A 22,569-nucleotide genomic window follows, 5' to 3' on the forward strand; every position below is an offset into this window, starting at 1 on the left:
TTTTTTTATGGTGAAAAATAAAAATTGGAATAAATGAGAAAAACAAATCGCTGCACTCTTTACTTCTTTGTTAAATTCTAGTCTTTAAATGTGGCTTGGACGAATTATTCATTAATTGATAACAGCCAATTTGCAATTATCTCAAATGAATTTCCGAGCCTTTATTTTAGCTGCTATGTTTGCAGCGCTCAGTAACTTCACTGTTTGGCAAATGTAAAATAGTTCATCCACGTTATCTGAGCCGCTTCTCCTCACGATGGTCGCGGGCGTGCTGGTGGCCGCCCCTGCCATCTTTGGAACACACCCTTAAGTCACAGCAAACATGACGCAAACAAAGACGGCACGCGAGAGAAAGACAAAAGAAAAATGAAAGGAAAAATGGTTTGTGTTTATTGGTGAATCCAAAGATTCTGAAATTCTTCTTAAATTCCACCAGACGTGAAATCAATATAAATACACTTTTTAAAAGGACTTAATGTTTTCGCAGTCACGCTCCTCCAAAGAAACGCAGGAAGAAAGCAAGAAGAAGAAAAATGTTGAACTGGTTTTCAGTGGGAACAGAAAATGATGTGGGCTTTGTTTCCATCATGTCCACATACAACGAACATGTCTACCGATGGAAATGGAAACAGACTTGACAATTTATACATGGGATTCTATAAAACAAGTTTTTTTTCTTCCCAATGGCGCTGTGTCGGCTCAAAATATCCTCGTTAGATAAACATGCGTGTATGTATGTGGAAGTCTTTAGATCTGCAAGAGAAGAAAAACAAAAACAAAGTTGAGGTCAGGCGATGTGACCCACCCACAACGGCTCCAAAAAAAACAACAAAAATAAATAAATAAATAAAATAAAATAAAAACTTACGTCATCAATATCTTCATCGTCATCGCCAATGTCATCAAACTGGATCTCGTCGTCGTCTCCAGGACCGAACGTGTCTGTCTCGTTGATTTTGGCTGCAAGATGCAAAAAATTTTTTTTTAAATAAAATAAATAAATAAAATCAGACAGATAAATTACCTTGGGATATTGCACATCAATCATACATATTTATATAGTATGCAATCACTGCTGTGACAATTTCCTCCGGATGAAACAAGTATTGATACATGCATTTAGTCAATTATCTAACTTTTCGTCGCGCACACAAATATTCTAAATTATGTGCATGAGCGTCCCATTGTTGGTGAACATAGATTACTGCAAAGCATCGCTTTGTAAATGTTCAATTATAGCCTGAAAATGTTAATGACGTCATCAGCCGACTCAACTTTCACCACAGTGTCGAATGAAAAAAAATGAAAGTTGTGCAAAGCCTTCTCTATGTCCATCTATTGAGCCATCTTGGCATCTTTGTGTCAGTCTTTGGGCCATGCATGAGTCTCACCGTGCTCTGGCAGCTCGCCGTACGCTTTCAGACTGCGAGCCTCATCTGCGTTGTACTTGAGGATGACGTCGGCCTTGTTGTCCTGCAACCAGACAAACGGCGGTCAATCGAGTGGCCCCAACAATAACAACAACAAAATGGCGGGCTTGTGGAGAGCGTCACCTGGTAATCTCTCAGGCCCACCAGGATGATGTCCGACGTGTTGATCCACACCTGCACACATCACATGACCAAAGTTTCAACCCAATGACCCATGCGCGGGGGTCACACAAGGACACCGACTCAGCGTTTAAGTCAAGCGTGTGTGTCAGTGTGTGTACCTTTTTCCGGAGCTTTCCCCTGATGTGGCAGAGCCGCTTGGTGCCATCGAAGCACATGGCCTCCAGACGGCCGTTCCCCAACATTTTTATCACCTGAGCGTATTCTGGAAACACAGTTGGGAGGGGAGACGCAGAAAGAGTCATGAAAATTATTAGGTGGCTTCTGATTCTTCTCCTAAGGACGTGACTAATCCTAATAAGAAAGAAAGATATATTTAGTTGTCTACTAAAGGTCAAGAGAGCGAGAACACCAATTTTTTTAAGCCAGCTCTCATCCACTACATCATTTATAGCATGTCCATGCGTGACAATGTTATTGTGAAGAACTTACCCTGTCCATCCTCTTTGAACACCAACTCTCGCTTCTCAGACTCATTTTCATTCTTTCCACGCCGCCGATTCTTTCCTCCCTTACCTGCAAGGGTACACAATCGGGACACAGGACAATCAACATAATGTCAACTTTGACGAGGAAGTGTGTTATTTCGTGACTTCCTCTGTTAAAGAGAGATCCATCAGAAATATGTTTATATTTATTAAGAAATTAATGAAAAGTTGGACCCCCCCTAAAAAAAAAGTCTATCAGCCAGTGATCAGACCCATTGGGTAAATAGAGAAGTATTAAACCAGCATAACACAACACTATCTAAAACCACAACACGATGTAAAATCGCACCATGTTACGATTTTAGTGAAACAGACAAAAAAATTAAGAAAGTAAATGAGATGTGGAGGCCAAAGCGGGTGTGGTGAAACTCCAAAGGAGCTCAAGAGCCGCGAAGGAAAGCAAGCCCGTCGTTCGCATTCGAGCTCGCCGGCTAAGCGACCCTCAAAACGGGACATAAATACCGTCAAAAATAAACAGCAAAAGAAAAAGCGTCATCAACAACAAACATTATTGTAATCCGCGGAGCTAACTAGCATTAGCGGCTAGTTATCACGTTTTCCGTGCTTGTCTTGTCCGTGTCGCCGCGGTGCGCACCAAGACAAATCCAACCTCACCTTTATTTTTAGGCATATTCCCTCAAATGACTGTCCCAACACTTCAAGTAGATAGAAACGGAACGCTCAACTTCTTGAGAAATGTCACAAGAGGCGTTTAAACCGAAACAAGTGAGTGAGCGAGAAGCGACAAGCTAACTGCTAGCAGGAATGCCGATGAGTCTCGTAAGCGCATGCGCATTGCGTTTCAATTATTAAAAAAAACTTTATTGCATTCTAAGTTAGAAAACAACTTTTCTGGAAACGTCATTTTTCATAAAGACCAAAAAAAAGTCCACTAAAGAGGCAAAGCAATCTAAAACAAAAATGTAAAACATATATATTAAATATTTATGTTAAATGATTATTTAATGGTATAGTCATAATTAATTTTAGTTAATAATTAAGATTAGTTACTAAACCAATTATATACAGTAAATCAGTTAATCAATTGTATACAACATATTAATAAAAAACAAATTGGCGAGGAAGCGTTTGTGCTCTCGTGCCACGTTTTACTGACAGATTAGGTTAAAAATGTGAATGTAATGCATTGATAACATTTGTAAGTATGTATAATCAATAGAATTATATTCAACCAATTATAAAATAAATGTTTGTTAATGTTATTTATGAAGGCTAAATGAATGATTCCATAAAAAATATACATGTAAAAATGTGCTAGTTTATTTCAATAAATAATTAATATATTAATATTCAAAATTAATGTAACTGTATGGGTGGATTTACAGTAATACATAACTACAATATTGTGAAACGGACTCATTAACTACCAGCGATTTACAGCGAATACATGCTGCCCTCTAGTGCCCACGACTAGTATTGGTAGAAAGAGATAAGTGCGGCACATTTGTTCAAATTAAATCATGTGAAAGACTCGTTTAGTTCAGTTGTTCACGATGCTTTGCTGGAAGGTTGAGACGCTGTTGGGGGTCTGTCTCGATGGTTGATGGAGAGGGGAAGGGGTCCCTCTCCTGTTTCGGCAGGTTTTCAGAAGGAATGTGACAAAACATCTTTTTGTTCGTTTTTTTTCTAATTCTCTTTTTGTGTCTTGAAAAAAGTCATGAAAAAAGATGGGCGGCTTTAAAAGAGACACGGCTAATTCTATTCATTGATCTGGCAAACCCGTTAACCGAGAACTACATTTCCCGTTTAGAGGGCGTACGCAAGACCTACGCAAATTCCGCAAACGCGTTTTCAAAATAAGATCAAACTCGCAACATTCCATTGTCGCCGTGCCCTGGCGATCCTCGCCAACGTCCAAAGTCGCTTTTATTTTGAAATCGGGGTCATTGCCCGGCGTTCAGTAGCTGTCTCCTCCAACCTGAGACCCGGGGAGGGAACCGCAGACCCGGGTGGGGAGGGTGTTTGCGAGTGAGCCGAGACCGGTCGGTACTCGGTACCCACTCACGGCCAAGCGATGAGGCTGCACTTCGCCGGAGCCGTGCTGCTGATGGCGGTCGCCTATTACGTGTACCTGCCGCTACCGGGCGGAGTGAGCGAGCCGTGGAAACTGATGCTGCTGGACGCGCTCATCCGGGGCTTCATGCGTGCGGTGAGCTCTGACAGGACAGCTGCACCGGGGGAGGGTTGCTTACTGTTTCACGTGAGGATGAAGAATAACAAACACAACAAGAAAAAAAAACAACAAAGAAAAAAAAACAGCTCAGCTAAATTATTCGGATAGTAGGAAATTTGTTGAGGAAAATAGCAATAAAATCCCTCAGATTTGTTTAGATTTCAGATAATATTAAGGATAATTAATTTAGTTAGAAATGGGTCGATATGCAATACATATGTAAAACGCTCTACTATTAAAAAATGTGTATTATACATTGAACTAATTGACCATATGCCCTACGGCATTTGTAATCGGGTTTATAGCAGTATAATAACTGGCCCGTTAAAAAAAATCATGTCATTCTTCTCCTGGTATCGTACTGCAAGTACAATGATAAAGTTTGACTTAAGCTGTTATCATATAGAGACGTAACTACGGGTAATTTGTATCCAACATAATGACTTAATATATTTCAAGGACCCCTGCCACATAGTTGGCATTCGGGTTGCCCAGTTAATTGGATGCATTTCTGTCCTTGTACTTCTTATTTTATCTATATTCTGTGGAAATTGATGCAAGTTCATCCTTTGGACAAGAAAACTGCAGTTTCCTTCAAAGCCGTGCAACCTTTAACCTGCACTTGCGTAACCCAAAAAAAAAAAACCGTTGTGCAACGTGCCGGACTTGTTCTGCTTGAATGCAGCCCTACTGGCTCCCACGCCCAATTTCTTTCGTGTACTTTTCTGCAACGCCCCAGGATGACGCCGGGGCACCTGTGCTTTGTGCCCGCAGGGCGACGTGGCCCAGGCGCTGGGCGTGTGCCACCAGGCGCACCTACTCAACCGGGTGGTGTCGTGGACCGAGGTGATCGAGGCTCGCCCCAGCGCCGGCGTGCTGGTCCGTGACGGTGTGCTGGGGGGCGTGCCCACTCGCATCTTCCAGGCCACGAAAGGACGGTGGCCCAGAAGGGCGGTCATGTACTTCCACGGCGGAGGGTGGGCGCTGGGAACTGGACGTGAGTAGAACAGGTTTATTTGTTGTGTGTATGTGTTTAAAAACAAAGTCAGCGCACACATGAGTCCAGCTAGACTGAGTTGTCTTGGGGCCATGGTTTTACCTCGACCGTACAGCAGAGGTCGCTGTTGTAACTAAAACGAATAAAAAAAACGAGGATGACCGTTGTCAATCACCAGCAGTTAGCGGTTACTGTCCGCAAGGAATTCACAGCTGGCCTTATGAATCAGTTTTAACATTTGTCAACCTTTTCTGTTTTCTAATTGGTTGGTCAAAGCAAAGCTGTTCAACTGACAAAATACTTGTGTAGCGATTAGCACATGAAATAATCCGCATCCCTGGTAAGTATTGTGTATTTTTATTTCATTTTGTTCCGTTCAAGGCCCACGTATCAAATGCACGTCACTAAAAAAACTCGCCCTTAAGTTGATGTACATCATATGACCACTTCTCCTCCTCCTCTCCTCAGGGATGCGATCATATGACCTCCTGTGCCGCAAGATGGCGGAGGAGCTCGACGCTGTCGTCATGTCTGTCGAGTGAGTATCAACGAACAAATACAAGAAAAAATAAAACCGCTAAGAAAGCATTTAGAATCTTTGACATGAAAATTCAAAACTGTACTTATTAAATTAATTGAAAAGTTGAACAATAACTGTCCTTACGTGTTTAAAACTTTATAAAATATGAAATAAAATAAAACTAAATAAAACATTAAATACATCTAAACTTTTTTGTATTGTGTTGAACAAATTCACTATATCGGGTACAAAAAAGTTGAAGCCACAAAAGCATTTGTTCTGTGATTATTTCTTTAACCACTAGAGGGAGCCCTCATATTAGACTTTGATAATTACTGAATCATCAACTAACATTACAGCATTCACCCCAAAAAAAAAAAAATTGCTGCTTCATGTTCATGTTAATTTGTTTCTTTTTTTTTTAAACAATGACGTTGCCATAGCTACCGTCTGGCTCCAGAGGCGGTGTTCCCAGACCAGTACCATGATGCGCTGGCGGCGTCGAGGGCCTTCCTGTCACAGGAGGTTGCCAACCGTTACAGCCTGGACCGGGAGCGACTGTGCGTGTCGGGTGACAGCTCGGGAGGGAACCTGGCTGCGGCCGTCGCGCAGGAGGTGAAATAAACTTCATCACAGTCATAAAAAAAAAACACGCACAAACACAAAAGTGAGGTGGTACGTTGGTTGAGTGGTTAGCACGGTTGTGTGTGTCCGCAGCTCGGCTCCGACGTCACGTTGACGGCTCGCTTCAAGGCCCAGGCGCTGATTTACCCGGTCCTGCAGGCGCTCGACTTCCACACGCCGTCCTACCAGCAGAATCAGGCGGTGCCCATCCTCTTCCGGCCCGTCATGGCCCGCTTCTGGCTGCTCTACCTTGGTGCCGATCCGTCCTTGGAACCGGCGCTGCTGGCCAACAATCACAGCGCCCTGGACCAGCCAGACATCAGCCCTGAGGCGCGATCCCGGCTGGACTGGACTGCTCTGCTGCCGGCGGAGCGCAAGAAGGACTTCCGACCACTGGTGGTGGAAACGGGCTCGGCGGGGCTGCTGGACCGGGTGCCGGCGCTGTTGGACGTGAGAGCGGCGCCTCTGCTGGCCGAGCGAGACGTTCTGGCGAAGACGCCCGATGCTTACGTGCTGACGTGCGAGTTTGACGTGCTGCGGGACGACGGGCTGATGTACGCGCAGAGGTTGCGGCAAGCCGGCGTGCGCGTCACCGCCGACCACTACGAGGACGGCTTCCACGGGTGCATGTCCTTCGCGCATCTGCCTGTCATGTCCGCCGTGGGCCGCCGCGCCGTCGACAACTACATACGATGGCTGGATCACAACCTCTGACGTGAGCTTTGCCGTAGACATTTTCACCCTGTGGAGAAAAAAAACTAGCAACTTCTAATTAGTGCACAAACAATGTCCGTATGACTTCCCAAATACGTTCAAACATATTGACGGTCATTTGAATGACTTCACCGACTCGTCAGAGCGACGCTTGAACAGTATGGCCCAGTCAAAAAAAAAAAAACATCTACGCCAGGTTGACGGTTCCACTCTTCCGTAGTAAACAAACCCTTCCTCAAATTTGAGAAAACGGGCTCAATAGCCTGAATGATGACATAATGGCTAGCAGGCTAGTTATTATGTTTTGGATTTTGTTTGTAAACGGAAAACTGAATGAAATCTTCACCCTTTTTAAGACTATCTGGCACTGCAACCCAAAGCACATTTTAGCTCAGTTGAACAGAAGTCAAGTCAACTGGATTTTTATGGGCCCGTAATTTGAAAAGATCTCAAACGGCTGCCAAGTCACTCGCGTTTCTGCCGCCCGGAAGTAGAAAAGCACAAACGTTCCCCGGGGGGGGGGGATGGGCCCCAGCGCAAACGTCTTCGGGCTTCTTGACAAGAACAAAGATAGAGAGAGGTGGTAAACCTGTCTCTGAGTGACAGAGGAGACCTGCGGCCAGGAACAGAAGGCAGCGATTAAGCCGAAAAGAAAAGAAATAAGAAAGCACAAGCCAAAGAAGAGTCTGACGCTTTTTTGGTTGGATTTGATCACTGGAAGCTTCCTGCTTTTCATTCCCGCTTTTAGCCAAGTTGGCCTTTTACTTGGAAAAATTCGGACCAAACAATGAGCGAGGGAGTGGGCTTTCACACGCACGCACGCTTCCACATGAGCACACTAAAAATGGCCGCCGCAAACACACACACACACACACCTAGTGCACACATCTTAAGGCCCAAACGCACACACAAACATACACTGTACTGTAGATGTTCGCATACATGCCCGTAAAAAGACTCGCACACGCGTGCCCACAAACACACACACACGCGCACATACACACCCCATATACACGCAAACAGGTCCAAACTAACATTTGTGGACATACACTGACTCACGCACACACACGCGTAAAACGATACAAACACAAACATTTAAAAGCCAAAATACTGTTTGAGAACGAAAAAGCTCAACACACTTCAGCCACAATATTAGGGACACGTGCCTTTTTCTGGATGCCCGTGACTGGTCGCCGGCCAATCGCAGGCTGCTTATTCAGTGACAGTCAGAATTTTATTTTTTAACCAGTCCTGCATAATTTGCGGGGAAACTCACCTATTTGCTGTTTTTTGTGGTCAAGCACAAAAGATGCTTTGGAACGAAGTTGAAGTGAGTTGAGAATCCAACATGTTTCTGTTTTTGGTCCAATGCGAGGACCGCCAAGATTGGAAACGCGAACCTGCAAATTGTGAGACAGACGTGCTCACCACAAGCCCCTCCTAGATGATCTCATCTCCATTTAATTTGACGTTATTTTCAAACATGGGTTCAACTTGTGCGGGATTTCTCAGAGCGAGACGTTTATCTTCGCCGGGCGTGTTAAAGACGAGCGTCCTTCAGGGCAGGTGTGATCGTCATTTTGCGCGGACGACGACTTGCTTTGGCACTTGCGTGTTAGCGTTAAGCTCCAAGGTCAGGCGGGCTGCAGTGGCGCAGCTGCAGCTGCTCGTTATCCGCCGTCTTCGCATGCCACTTGGAAAGCAGCCGCCAGAGTGCGGCTTGGACCCAAAAGCCGGCGGTTTTGGGACGCGCTGGTGCTTGATGGAGCGGCCCGAGCGCTCCCAGCGGCGGCACTTGCGGCGACGACGACAAAAACCAGAAGACGACGACAACTGGCCTTTGAAGTGTCAAACTTCTTTACATTCAAACGTTTCCCAATCAAAGCTTGCGTCCATTTGCGCTTTGTTCCCCACAGACGGGCTCAATGTGTCGCCGCCTTGAAATAAATTACTCGGAACATTGTTCCGCGTTGTTGCTTTTGACTGAAAAGTGAAACTTATGGAGGTTGGAATTGTTTTAACAAAAGGACGCAACAACAACTCTTTAATGCGGTCACATGGGGACTTATATGAGCGGTATTCTTCAAAGGGCGGAACTTGTTTTGGAAAAAGGACCCTTACAAAAAATAAACTAAAATAAAAAACAACTTGTTTTTTTTGAGAAACCTTGGTGGGGGGGAATTGTGCTTTTTTTCTTGAAAACCAAATTTTTCTTGACAGAAATAAAATGTTTTCTCATGTGTCAAAAGCGCGAATTATTTTCTTGAAAAAATGAGAAGATAAGATAAGAAATGTGGGGGAGAAAAAACTAAATTAACAAATGTATTAAAAAGTGTGTGATAAATAGTCTAATGAAGTCAAAGGTCAATTTTAACCGAGCTGGCAGTGAAAAAAAAAGTACTTTTTTTTTCTTGAGAATCGATGATTTTTCAATCCACTAAACGAATAAATGAATTCTTTTTTTCACAGTTCAACTGAGTTTTTGAAAAACAACTTTAGCATAGTGTGATTAAAAAAAAAAAAAAAAACTCCTTGGCCTGTGGGGCCTAATCCTGGTTGGCTCTTTTGATGGCTATGCCATCATTGTTGTTTTGTTGTCTTAATTTGTTAGCGTTGTCACGTTTGGTTCAATTCGGTGCTGGCCGATGCCCGAGACGCTCGCTCACCTGCCAATTCACCGGCACGAGACCGACTTGGGTTCCGACCTCTCGTGCCGTCGTCGTCTGGCGCGCCGAGCAGAAGGACATTTTCCAGCCATGTGTGCGACACATGAGCGCTAACAAGCGACACATGTGCTCGTCGTCGTGTGAAGACGATGCTGTAGTGTTGAGCATTATTATTGATTTGTTTTCAGCTTGATGCTCATTTCCTGTGCTGAGGTTTTGGCCGCTAACGAGCGCTCAGGGCGGAGGCTTGGCGTCACGACCGCTTGAAAAAAGACTTTTCATGCTGTCACCGAGCACGATGAAGGCGCACACACGTGTGCGGCCAGGCCAAGGCGTTTCACGGCCGTGGGACGTCGGCACAAACTTGCCCAGATTTGGGAGCGGTTGCTAAGCAGCATGCCAGGAAGCAGCGCGGATGCTTTCCTCTCTGGTTGGTCTATTGCTCTTATTAGCGCTCGGAAATCACGCCGCCGGCTCCACTCCTATTGGATGCGCCATCTGACATCACAGCGACGGCGCTCACGAGTTGAACATTTTGCCACCATCATCATTCACATTGTGATTGATGTTTCATGGCGTTACAAGTCGTTCATGATAGTCGTTTTTAATCCCCCCCCCACACCCCCTTCCCTCTTCTGGACAGCTTCCGATTTGATTTACACTTGACAATTCCTGCTCTGAATTACGTCCGGGTGGCGTTGTACAAGAATGTGATCCCGGGAGGAGAGGAGAGGGAGGAGAGGGGGGGCGCTAGAATATGCCGTCCCCCGAGGCCCTGTTGGAGCTTGTTCCAAACCTGCAGACGAGCAAAAGAGCAACAAGACATCCAACCACGATTCAACTGTTCTCACTGATTGAAAACAAACATGTCTGCCACACATGTGGGGAGGAAGGTGTGTGTGTGTGTGTGTGTGTGTGTGTGTGAGTGTGTGTTCTCTGTGTACCCAACCGCCCCTCCTCATTAATCAGAGGCCAGATGATGAGGTTGAAGAAAAACACAGGCGCTGGCAGCGGCAGTTAAAACAAGCAGCGAGAATGTGAAAAGAAAGCTGCGGCCGGGAGGAATTCTCTAGGGAGAATGTTATCGCCGCCGCTAAGGGGCACATTGTTCACTCTTCCTGACAGGCCCGGCGCGTGGGGGGGCATCGGGCACCAGGAGGGGGGGGGGGTAATGGCTAGGCCTTTGCTCCGCTGTTTCCACACTTATGTTTACTGCTGGGCAGAAAACTAATACTGACACGAATGAAAACAATTTTTGGAAATAACGCTGCTCTAAATGCATGTACAAAATTTTTTTTTGTTTTTTTTAATTCACACTAGAGTGTTTTTAACGAGAGATGTTTTCTGTTATTTTTTTAAACAAAAATGACAATTTTTTCCCGATAAAAATGGCATCTAAATAAAATTCCTTCCAAAATCACATTGTTTGTCTTTAATTCTCAAAAATGTTTTTTGAAATATGGATATTTTTTTTTTTACTTTTTAAAACAAAAACAACTCGATTCCTCTTAAAATTGAAAAGTGTTTTCTTGAAAATATCTACTTAATCAAAAAAACTAGTAGGATAGCTGCAGACAAATTAAGTTTAAATGAAAAGATGGCACGATTGATGGCTGCCGGATAGCTAGCAGCGGCTAAACTGCTCCCGTTTATGTGGGCAGCTTGTGTAAAGTCTGCTCGCATTTTTCCTGCTTTCCACTTGGGTGTCAACTTGTTCAAATGATTCAACAGGTTTGCTGGATTGACGGTTTTTGAGGACAAACCTTCCGCAACGTCGCTCTGGAGGACAGCACCACAAGAACGATGGAAAGGATCTTCTCTTGACCAAATAGCTTCATCTTCGGAAGTCATGGCTGCTCATCAGCTGCACGTTCGGTCATTGTTTGCATTTCTTTCTGTTTACTGCTTCTTGTTTCACGTTTTGGCTGATTCTATTTACTTCAACTTGCGAATCAACTTTAGAAGGAAAAGCTGGACTCCGATTGGTTGCAGCCGGGCACATTTCCAGCAAGTCTGGTGACGTAATCATGATTACGGCTGGTCACGTGATATAACCATTTTCAACCCTGACACTCGGCAATATTTATATTATCCTTCGGAATGTAATCAATTGATTGGTTACGTTTGGGATGATTGGCAGACGCTTAAAAAAAAATAAAAAAAAATTAAATTCTGTCGGTGCCGGCCCGCGAACAGCTGGTAACTTGTCGTGTTTTTATTTTTTTTTACCAGTGGTAACTTCTCAAAGGGACAACATGTCATGTGTGACGTGTTGATGCTTCCATGTGATCATGTGACCTGCCTTCACGCAGTCACGCAATCCACATTCACGCGCGCGCACACACACGCACACGCACACACAAATGTACTTGGCATACTTTCAATTTGTTATCTGTCTCATCAAAAGCCTTAATTGTTCACTCATGTTTGCCTGGGAACTTTAGTCCACATTGCTCAATTGAAATTAAACAACACAGACACGAACGCGGCAAAAGTTGTCATCTCGAGAGCAAAAAAACAAAGTTGAGAAAAGCAAGCACAGGCAAGAAAAAAAATTCTTGGAAAGTCCCCAAAAGTTTTGTTACGTTGTGGTTGGTCTTCTGTCAGCTTTTTTGGCGTGCCCACGTGACCAACACTATGGTGAGTGTGCGTGTTTGCGTGTGCGTGCGTGTGAGATATTGTCGGGAGGGCGTCGACTTTGGCAAGTCGACAAGAAAGGAACATTTATCAGCTAATGTCCGCGGTTGGATTCTTTCATTGTTTTTGTAGCCAGTAGAGACCAAAACTTTAACCTGTCAACACGTCAGCTCGTCCCAGTAAAGACCCAATGAAGTTGTTTTGTTTTCTTTTGTTTTGCAACTCATTTCTGTCAAGTCTGACATTATTGTTTTCTCTTTGTACTCAGCACCTACTTCTAATAACCCATCTTGGCCACAAGAAGTTTTAGCATCTTTGACATCTTCATCTGTGCGTGTGCATCGCTTGCTAACCGCTTTCTAAGGTTTCAACAAAAACAAAAACAGATGCTGCACAGACTAATCACAATTAACCGAGAGAGTAAAGGCACACATGTTTGAAAAGATGGAGTTTTAAGGAAAGAAAGTCCGATTTTTCTTTACATTCGGTCCTGTACGTGGATGTTTGTGCAATATAATTGGCTCAGCTCCTTGCAGAGGACAAAGAATATACGACAGTGCACGGTTGTTTTAAATAGTATTAATATATTAGTAATATTGTTTGAACCCAAAAATGTTCACTTCGCCAAATCGCTGCTTGTTGTCAAGGGAGTTGAGTTCATTGCCGCCATACAGCGCTTACGTGTGTGTGTGTGTGTGTGTTTTCGTACTAATATATGTATAAATGTACATGTATGCATTTGTATGTTTGAGAAAATTGTTAACATATGACTTTTTAACTACTTTAAAAAAGGTTCGTCCAGACGTTTTTTTGGTGAGTCAGCAGTGAGAGAGGATGTCGTCATGGACGACCATGACCTCCACGCGTGCGCGCACACACACACACCCACACACACACACACGCTTGCCCCCAGCAGGCCTCTTCGGCATAGCGCTGGAGTGTAACTTCAGCGTTGAGTGTCTCCCACGGGCCTGCGAGGCAATCTGCGATACAGATTGAGGCCAGATGTCGGTGTTCCTCATGTGGCCGCCAGCCAACCAGCGGCATCCATTTATAGGCCGCGACGTTCCCGATGTGCAACAGGACGCCGCCAGCGGCAGGCTGGCCATCGCGGGGCTCGCCGGGGATCTTCCGGTTCTGATGCAGACTCAATAAAGTTGTAAAACGGACACACACATGGGCGCAGTGGGAGTTGAAACCAGTTACGCCAGGAGGGGAGGGGGGGGGGAGACAGAAACTGTCCACTCGTAAACGTCGGACTTTCATTGTCTTCCTGCGTTTCTTAAGTGAGGCTTTTTCCCCGAACGCCACACAGGAAGTCCAGCGATTGCGCGTAGAGCCAAGAAAAGAAAAATGTCCGTCAAAGCTCGCATGTTAGCCTTGTGTTTCTTTGTGCGCGCTCGTGTTTATAGTCCATCTTGACTGCGTCGGCACAGCGGGGCAATAATAAGAGGAACGTGCTAACAGCAGGCAATGAAAGCAACACGTGTACTTTGGACTTTACGGCTTTTTCATTCTTTTGTTTTATATTCTTTGAACTCATGCTCCCGACCAACTTATCTTGTTTGACGCAGTTGGTGAACATTCAAACGGCGCGTTTCCTTGTATTCTACGGCTCTTTAGAGCGAGTTAGCATTTCAACGCCACACAAGCAACGCGTCGGCGTCTGTTTGCTTTTCCCTCCTCACAAATTAACAGCCCGACACTTGATATTCACACCGCACGGACAACTTTGACCTTTGCTGGCTTTTCACACGTCAAAGCATTCAGATAATCAGCAATTTCCATCCAATTATCTCCCAAGGGGCTCCATGGCCGCGCTCTAGCTAGCTGCTCACCTGTTATTAAAAAAAAAATGTGTGTATGACAAATTTTAAAAAAAGGTTAACAAAGACCGGAGGTTGATATTAGTCCGGCCCACAAATCGGCCCTCGGGCGTGTGATATACAAACTCACGAAATGGGCGAATGGCAAAAATTGCTGGAACGGGGTCGGGGGGCCGACAAAAGGGTCAAGTGCCCAGCTCTCCGTCACGTATTTGATGACGTCACTGTGTTACATGCTAGCATCACACCTCTTGAAGAGAAAATAATCCACGTTGAGAGGAACTTGAGCTTCAATTTTAGTATGAGGGAATGAAGTTAAAATTAAGTTAAAAAAAAAAAGGTTTTCGTAGCACACAAAGGCAACAATGTGCAGGATCCTCCCCCGGCCGGCGGGGAGGGTTGAGGAGGTTCGGATACAGCTGCGGAGCCTCCCCCGAACCTCCTCGTCGTCGTCGTCGTCGTCGTCGTCAACTTTCTCCTCCTCCCTTTCGTCACTCCTCCTCGGCCATTGTTCGCGCTCGCGTGCTGCAAGTCGGTGGCCGCGTACCGGGCGGCGCTCTGTCGCCATGACGGGCTCCGCTCCGCAGTTCGGTGTCGTGCTGCTGCTGGCCGTCCTGCTGCAAGCCGTCCTCGTCGCCGTCACCGTGTTGCACTTCAGCACGTCGCTCAACGCCGTAAGTCGCCGCAAATCTCTCCCGCCGTCAATCGAGGAAGCTGCGAGCGAGCGAGTCGTGTGTGCCGAGTCAATAGAGAAGTCAATGAGCGAGGAAGTAAAACAAAAAAAAAGTGAGTCAATAAGTAGGCGAAGGGACTCCATAAACAAGTAAGTAAATAAGTGAGTGACCGAGTAAGTAGGTGAGTGAGTGAATAACAATGTAACGAAGTATGAATGCAAGTAAACGAGTCAGTAATTGGGTGAGTGAATAAATAGGTGAGTAAAATAATATGCAAGTAAACAAGAAAGATAAGTGAATGAGAGTGCGTAAGTAGGTGAAGTGGTGAGCAGGTCAATTATGTAAGTCAGTGGGTAAATATGTAAATGAGTTCGTAAGTGAGTGAATAAATGAGTATTTGTGCGTTAGAAAGTAACTGACTAAGTCACTAAGTTAGTGAGTTAATAAGCACGTCAGTTCGTGAGGCGGGAGAGTGAGTGTGTGAATTATTCACTCAGTCATTCAGCAACTAAGTGAGTAATTGAGTAGGTTAGGATGTAACCGACTGATTCAGTCAGTCATAATGAGCAGGTGGCCGAGTGAGTGAGTGAAAAAAATCAGTCAGTGAGTGAGTTACTGAGTGAAAGACAAGAGTGAGCGGATGAACAAGTAACTGAGTGAGTCAGTGAGTCAGTGAGTGCCGAAGAAAAGTTGAGCATCCGCATGCTCGCTGGCGACCTGTCAGGCTTTTTTTGTTCTTCATTATTTTTGGAAGTAACGAGTACTCGACAATGACACAATTAAACTCCTCTTTTTTTTTCTCTTGCTTTTACTCTAGTACAGATAATGAAAGCAGCACTTCTTCTGCGACCAGTCTTATTTTGTATTTACACCAGTTGACTTACGTTCACTGTTCATACTGTTGCCACATGTGTTTATTACAAAGACGTCGAACGCTTAAGTGAGAACACAAAAACGCTCCAGAAAAAGTTCAAGTTGTTTTGAGCTCCTGCGAGCAATCTGGAAGTTGTTGTTTTTTTTTTTTGTTTGTTTTTTTTTTATAACTGTGCATGCGCGCCTTTTGGCTCAAGTCCAACAAAGTCAAGTTGAATCAGTGAGTCATGTAAAATACAGAATAATGGATACTCATGAGCGGCGCCAAAGCGAACGTATTCTTATTAGAATTATTCGAACATAGCATCTTTTATTGTCCTCAATCTCACGGCACAGCAGCAAACAATAAAAGTATTTATCCTGAAAGAATGGCGATCTGAGTGGCTGGGATATGTGGGCCTGCTTTTGTTGAACGCAAACGCATATTTTCTGAATTCGATTACGTTACCGCTCAGGTTTGTTGTCGCTGTGCGTCACTGGCAAAGATAGCTCAACAAAATATTTGTCGCAAATTAATTGCGTGTTTGTTTATATGTGCCTCGCGATTGGTTGGCGACGAGGTCATCGTTTGCTGCTTGTATTGTACAAAAATGTTTTAGTTTAGTCTTACCTCAAAACGAGTGGTCCTGCTCACCTTTGTGTCGTTGTCTTCTCGTTGCCGTGCCGACGCTGGTCTCCGCGTGCGCAGCTGAAGGAGACGTTCTCCAGGAGCAGCGTGTCGTGTCTGAAAGGTTGGGATACGCAGAGCATGTCGGCGGTACGAGATGATCCGTGCTGGCAGGTCACGCAGCAACTCCACCAACTCATCGAGAAGGTAAGACGCACGCACGCACGCACGCACGCAAACCGCTGCCGAGGCACAACTGTGATATTTTCCATATTTTTCGCTCGCACAATAAACTTCTGTTCATCATAAAAAAACAGATAGAAATTTGAAAAAAATAAAAGTCCATAAAATGGAAGATAGTCTTTTCATCGTCTGACCAAAGTCCACTCGCTTAACGGCAACGTGACGCGAGACGCCGCCAATCAGCCAACGGAAACGATTGTCCGTGTCACATCGAGTCGATCCAACTTTTAAAGATCACGTGGCGCCTTTTAACTTGACACCCAGTTTTGTTCCACGCTGCTCGACGACAATAAAGATCCTAATTGTAATATGTTTAGAATGACGCTGGCACATCTGCACCGCATCAAAGTCAGAGCTGTTTGGAATATTTTCACGAGCTCGTTTGGTCGCAAAGCGGAGACATTTGCAGCAATGTCAAACGCAGGCACGACGCAAAGACGTTGCGTCACCGATAGCGTGACGGCTGTCAATCAAAAGTCAGCTGGATGATCGTTTTCAAGGCGCGATCGCTGACGTTTAAACATCGTTACTTTGTGGAAGTCGACATCGTCGTCATCGTCGTCGACGACGATGACGTGTCGGCAACGTGATTCAAAATGCTCATCCATCGCCGCTGAGCTTTCTCTCCTCAGATTGTCATCTTGCTAAACGTTAGCATAGCAACCGCTCAAATGTTTGATTTTATCATTGCTAATATTCTCTTGCCCCCCCTCAATAAAAAAGAAAGTTCCTAACCGCAAGTAAAATTTGAAAAACAACTTCCACTCGTCTTCCAATTTTGTCAAGGCCAAAATTTCGAAGAGTTCCGTAAAGCAAGCCAAGACGGGAATAAAAATCGACTTGCAGGTCCAAAAAAACAAACAAACAAAAAAAACTTTCATATTTCCTTCCTGGGGCATCCGAATCGCTGTACGATTAGCATGGGAGTTGAAAACCCCCCCCCCCAAAAAAACGATGTTGACACACAATGAAGTCATTGACGTGTGCGTGTGTGTGATGTGATCCTGTCCGCTTTAATCGCCACTGGAATGCGTGCACCTGCACACGCACACACACACACACACACACACAATAAGAGAGCAGGCTTGTGCCACCACCAACGCAGGAAGTTCTCATCCCATAAATGAAGAAATAAAAAGACATTTCTACGCCTCCCGGTGGAGCAATCGAAGGCCGCCGATAAAAGTTATTGATTGTTATTTGTTGAAAGGAGACGAAGCACATGCGGAGCGATTTAAAACTTGCCGGACATTCGTTACTTTTCAACTTGGGATCTAATCCATCATTGGGAATAATGAATACATTGCATTGTTTCGATTTTTTTTGTTGTTTTTTTTTTTTTGGGGGGGGGGGGATTAAGCAACGTTATTAACAAACAAATAAATGCCCTGAAGCATCGAAAGACTGATTTGAAATTGAATCCAGACAAGATGTGGACTTGATTAGTCTTTATTTATTTTTTTCAAAGTCGTGTGGTGGGGACTCAACGACCCGTCTTTATTTTCATATTCATATTCATGAGGGGGCGGGGCTACTTTCCATGGCGGCCATCAAGTCCACTTCCGATGCAACAAATGGAAGGAAATGAATCGAGCGGAATCATTTTGAAAATGAAGAGCAGATTTTAAATGCGGCCGCACTTGATCCAACTTGATCCACTTTGCGTCCCTAACTTTCTTCTCGGATGTGACGGCAGATGTCTTCTTTAACTTAATCTTACACTCGTGCCAGGTCTGCATATCGACTTTGATTTCACTGAATTGCCGTGCACAATGAGCCTTTTCTTGAGGCGCGGTCCTTGTTTTTTTTTTTTTTCAGGGGCTCGCCGTCGTTCCCACAGAGTAGCTAGAAAAGCCTCGGACGAATGCTATGAAATCTGCCCGGAAACACAAGCAAGCTGAATTCTGATTGGATAAAAAGTCTCACCTAAAAATACATGAATGTGAATAATAATAATAATGATAATATTAATAATTTGTAACCTAACTCAGTTACTTTTAAAGTCAAGTAATCTTTGATTCCGTTTTCAAAGTAACCGTGGCAACACTGCTTGCAAGCGTCTCTGGTGAATATGATGTTTTATTTCGCTTGGCATCACGTTTGATGTTTTTATCCTGTTTTGAACTAATTTGGCAATTTGAACTCTTCCAGATGATTTCGAAGACATGTTTGCGTGCTTGTAAACTTTTGCGGTTTTCAATAATCGCAACGTGCCGCATTCCATCGGGTATCTCTCCGCCGAAGGCCGACGGGAAAGGGGCGAATGCGACTTTTTTCTATTACGGCGCTTCTGGATCTTGGCCGGTTCTTGTGCTTTTTTTCCTCAATTTGGATGACACGAGTGAAACACAAAACTCGACTGCGCTCTGATGTGCGTGTTTTTGTTTTTGTTGCGGCGCAGTCGTTGTCGCAGCGCTACCAGAAGCAGATCTCGTCAGCGGTCAAAGGTGAGGCCTCCAAGCAAGTGTTGGGAATTTTATGTTATGACACAGAACTGATATAAGAGTGGATGATGCACTGCCCAGCGCAAATTGCAATTACTAAAATTTTAAATAAAAAAAAAAGTTTCATTGGACAGAATAGACGTGCAGTTGGGTGAGTTATTCTTTATGAGAACAATAGCACCGTTGAATGGCGAGCATTGCTGTTGTTTGACTCACGGTTGGGCCACTTCCTGTTCAGATGAAGTATCTCGGGTTCTGCCCTCCCTGGTGCCAGAGGACGGCACGTCGCCGCGGCCCAAAGTCGCCGCTCACGTCACCGGAAGCTTCGCGCCCAAACTGGAAGGAGGAGGGGGAGGAGTTGGTAAGATGGCGGCGACGCGACGCGACGTGACGCGATCGTACTTTGCTGAAGTCGCAACGGCAAAGTTTCACTTTCACAGCAACAGACAACAATCACGACTTCAAAGAATCGTAAATGTCGGAACATGTGTCCGATGGCCACGCCGCAGATGTTTTGACATTTTCAATTCGGTCCACATACTTCAGCAGCCGCTTGTTGGAATTGTAAAGTCAACAATAAATTATCGACTTGAACAATAGTAAGCCGGCTTTGCATATTCCCACAACTGTCATCAAAACCAAGCAATGAAAAGCTTAGCGGCGTCTGGTGCGACCCGCAAAATTGTTGCCCAACCTGCTTCGTGTACGAGAGAATCAAATGTCACGCATCACAAAATTAAATGTCACCCATCAGACGATTTGTTTACCCGCAGCTGAGGGCTCGAGAGACACGTTTGCTCTTTTAAACAAACACTTCAAACATGCATAGAAAACTTATTTGAATAATTTCATCCTATGCGCATTATAATATAATCATATTCAATTATTTACTCAAATACAATATTTAATAAGCTCTTTACAAAGGTTAGTAACTGCCCAAAGATGCCACAAGATGGCGTTAAAGCACTACGTTTATATAAATGAAGCTCCTCAGTTTGGGTCAACATAGTTCCTTGGTGGCAAGATGCCACAAAATGACCACTAAGAGATCATGAATGCTTTCCTGCCATCTTGTGGCATCTTGCAGCAATTACAACCTTTTTAGGCACGTGTCAAGTCCTTGCAGTTTTTGTTGGTTGCGGCACGTCTGCAAAGCGACCGTTCCTACTTTTGGTGATGTTTGTGGACGTGAGATTTCGTTGTTTAATAAAGAAATTTGAGAAAACTCTTGCGTTAACTGTTGTCAATGTGTTTGTAGCTGATTTGTCGGCGTGTTCAGTCTCCTCCTCAGGCGCAACCGCGGCCAGCCGACGCGTTCACGGCCAGAAGATTTCGTGGTGGGAAGGCGAGAAGGGTTTGGCATTCCTGCAGGACGTCCAGCTGGTGGACGGCGAGCTGGTGGTCCCGCGGCCCGGCCTCTACTACGTCTACGCCCAGACCTACTTCAGGCACAGCCGCCCACTGGACGAGGACGCCCAGGACGACGACGACGGCGGCGGCGGCGGCGAGGACAGAGGAAGGCCTCTGCTGCAGTACATCTACAAGAAAGTGAGGGCGCTCTTGTGCATTTTCCACACCAAGCTTAACCTTCACTCTTTTTTCAATCATGAACAAATATAATATTCCAGGTTTAAAAAGATCACAAAATTAGCAATATCTGTCTTGTAGCGTAGCCATGTTGTTGGTGTAAGATGTGCACATCAGCAAAGACACGCTTGAGCAAAAAAAAAACACAAATGTCATTTGTGGACAAAGTCGATGAACTTTTTTGTCCCTCGTGTCGCAGGTGAGCACCTACCCGGTTCCCATCCTGCTGATGAAGACCAGCAGGACCTCCTGCTGGTCCCGGGACTCCCAATTCTCGCTGCACTCGGCCCACCAGGGGGGGCTCTTCTCCCTGAGCCCCGGGGACCGCCTCTTTGTCACCGTGACCAACGCCTCCGCTGTGGACATGGACGAGAAGAGCAGCTTCTTCGGTGCCTTTCTCATCAGCTAGACCACAAGGGGGCGCTGTTGCACTTTAAAGGCACGCGGAGGAACCTGTTGAGCAAAACTTGGTGGACATCAAACGCAAAGACGTTTCGAGCGAAGGACAAAGGTGGGAGCGGCGTCAAGTGACGGACGGCAGGAGGTGAGGTGGTGATGGACACAACGATTCGCAAACTTCTCTTTAAATTGCAAAATAATTAATTAATTAATTAAATAAATAAATTAAAAAAAAAACACCCAACTCGGCCACTAGGTGGCTTCAACTCACAACACACTAAAGACCAGTACAATATTCCAAAAATTGTTTGAGCATTTATTATTCAATGTTCTTAATATCCCCCTTAAGATCCATGTACTAGTGCGTTCTTTGTCCTCCGCAGTATAAAAATTAAGCACCATTTTTGCCTGACTATTAATCTTGTAAACTAATAAATTGCATTGAAAAATGTCATACACCAGTGGGTAAAATTAATGTAACGAGCAAGACAGTCATTCTACAAGTCCACTTCAGAGTCTTTCTATTGAGGACAACGTGTACTAGTACGTGGAAATATTCAGGATTTGTAATAAACGCTCCAATTTCCATAAGTGGTAGTTAGTCGAGAGCGACTACTCGCTGGAAACTAATGTAGCCTTTCCTTTTCGTACTGTAAACAAGCGCTCATGTGACAGTCATTTTTATTGAGCTGTTTGTGACAAAGCACTTCAAATTGTTTATTTGTTCAAGGGTATTCTGCCTTTTAGTGGCGGGAAAAAAAACTTGTTTCATGTGGTATACGTAAATGTGTCAATGATTTGCCTTCCCCGGGCCGTCCATTTGTTGATGGTTTCACATCCATTAGCTGATCGACGCCATAAGAAATGAGGAATTGTGTCCTTTCTATGTGCACTTCAAATTGCGAACGTTGCTGCATTCGAGAAAAGTTGGTCGTCAAAACTTCCAGGGTTCATCGGCGTGTACGTAAAGATGTTAGCATTTGACCACGTTTGTGTTTTGTTCATGTCTTCATATGTAGCCGCGAAATGCGTGTTGAATCTTATCCACTGTATATGAATGGCCAAACGCCCCACGTTCCTGAACGCAGCATTGCAGTGAGTCGTTTTTTAAAAGATCATTGCTGGTGTTGAGTCGTAAAACATTTTTGCCATTCAGCTTCTGGAAATGCCCTAGTTTGCTGAACAACTTTGCGTTCGCACCATTTGGTGGCATCTTGGTGCTCGACAAACCGCTTGACGTGAGTTGAGGCGCTTCACTTGGACCAAAGTTGCTCTTGGCTGCTATCTTGTGTCATTTAAGCCAACTGCAAACGCCGTTACTTGTGGAGTTCAATAATAAAGGGAAGAGAAGATTGCTTCTCAGTTGTAAATAAAACGTGAATGTAAATATGTTTGATCTGTAAATATGTGCAATAAAGAGTTTGTACATTTATAACAAATTGTCACCACTTTTGTTTTTTTTTGTC

The 22,569-nt window shown here is 44.6% G+C and overlaps 3 protein-coding genes across 3 annotated transcripts; 2 read left to right on the forward strand and 1 right to left on the reverse strand.

Moving 5' to 3' along the window:
- Nucleotides 1-373: 373 nt before the first annotated feature.
- eif1axb (eukaryotic translation initiation factor 1A X-linked b) lies at nt 374-2,898 on the reverse strand. The gene is made up of 7 exons (XM_088282988.1): nt 2,714-2,898; nt 2,043-2,126; nt 1,712-1,815; nt 1,554-1,604; nt 1,392-1,473; nt 869-960; nt 374-753 (listed from the first exon to the last, which is right to left on the reverse strand). Exons 1-7 carry the CDS (start codon nt 2,727-2,729, stop codon nt 748-750), a joined length of 435 nt encoding a protein of 144 aa, XP_088139114.1. The 5' UTR covers nt 2,730-2,898; the 3' UTR covers nt 374-747.
- A 1,130-nt stretch (nt 2,899-4,028) lies between these two features.
- Nucleotides 4,029-9,230, forward strand: LOC148318631 (neutral cholesterol ester hydrolase 1-like). Its single transcript, XM_088283037.1, has 5 exons — nt 4,029-4,268; nt 5,067-5,289; nt 5,758-5,827; nt 6,253-6,424; nt 6,527-9,230. The coding sequence occupies exons 1-5, from the start codon at nt 4,134-4,136 to the stop codon at nt 7,145-7,147; spliced, it is 1,221 nt and encodes a 406-aa protein (XP_088139163.1). The 5' UTR covers nt 4,029-4,133; the 3' UTR covers nt 7,148-9,230.
- A 5,470-nt stretch (nt 9,231-14,700) lies between these two features.
- tnfsf10 (TNF superfamily member 10) lies at nt 14,701-22,524 on the forward strand. Its single transcript, XM_088283536.1, has 6 exons — nt 14,701-14,950; nt 16,512-16,637; nt 19,075-19,120; nt 19,356-19,478; nt 20,397-20,665; nt 20,904-22,524. Exons 1-6 carry the CDS (start codon nt 14,843-14,845, stop codon nt 21,111-21,113), a joined length of 882 nt encoding a protein of 293 aa, XP_088139662.1. The 5' UTR covers nt 14,701-14,842; the 3' UTR covers nt 21,114-22,524.
- Nucleotides 22,525-22,569: the final 45 nt, after the last annotated feature.

Source organism: Idiotropiscis lumnitzeri, chromosome 19 (assembly GCF_059441095.1).
Source record: "Idiotropiscis lumnitzeri isolate Australia: NSW breed Sydney's pygmy pipehorse chromosome 19, RoL_Ilum_1.0, whole genome shotgun sequence".
Taxonomy (NCBI): Eukaryota; Metazoa; Chordata; class Actinopteri; order Syngnathiformes; family Syngnathidae; genus Idiotropiscis; species Idiotropiscis lumnitzeri.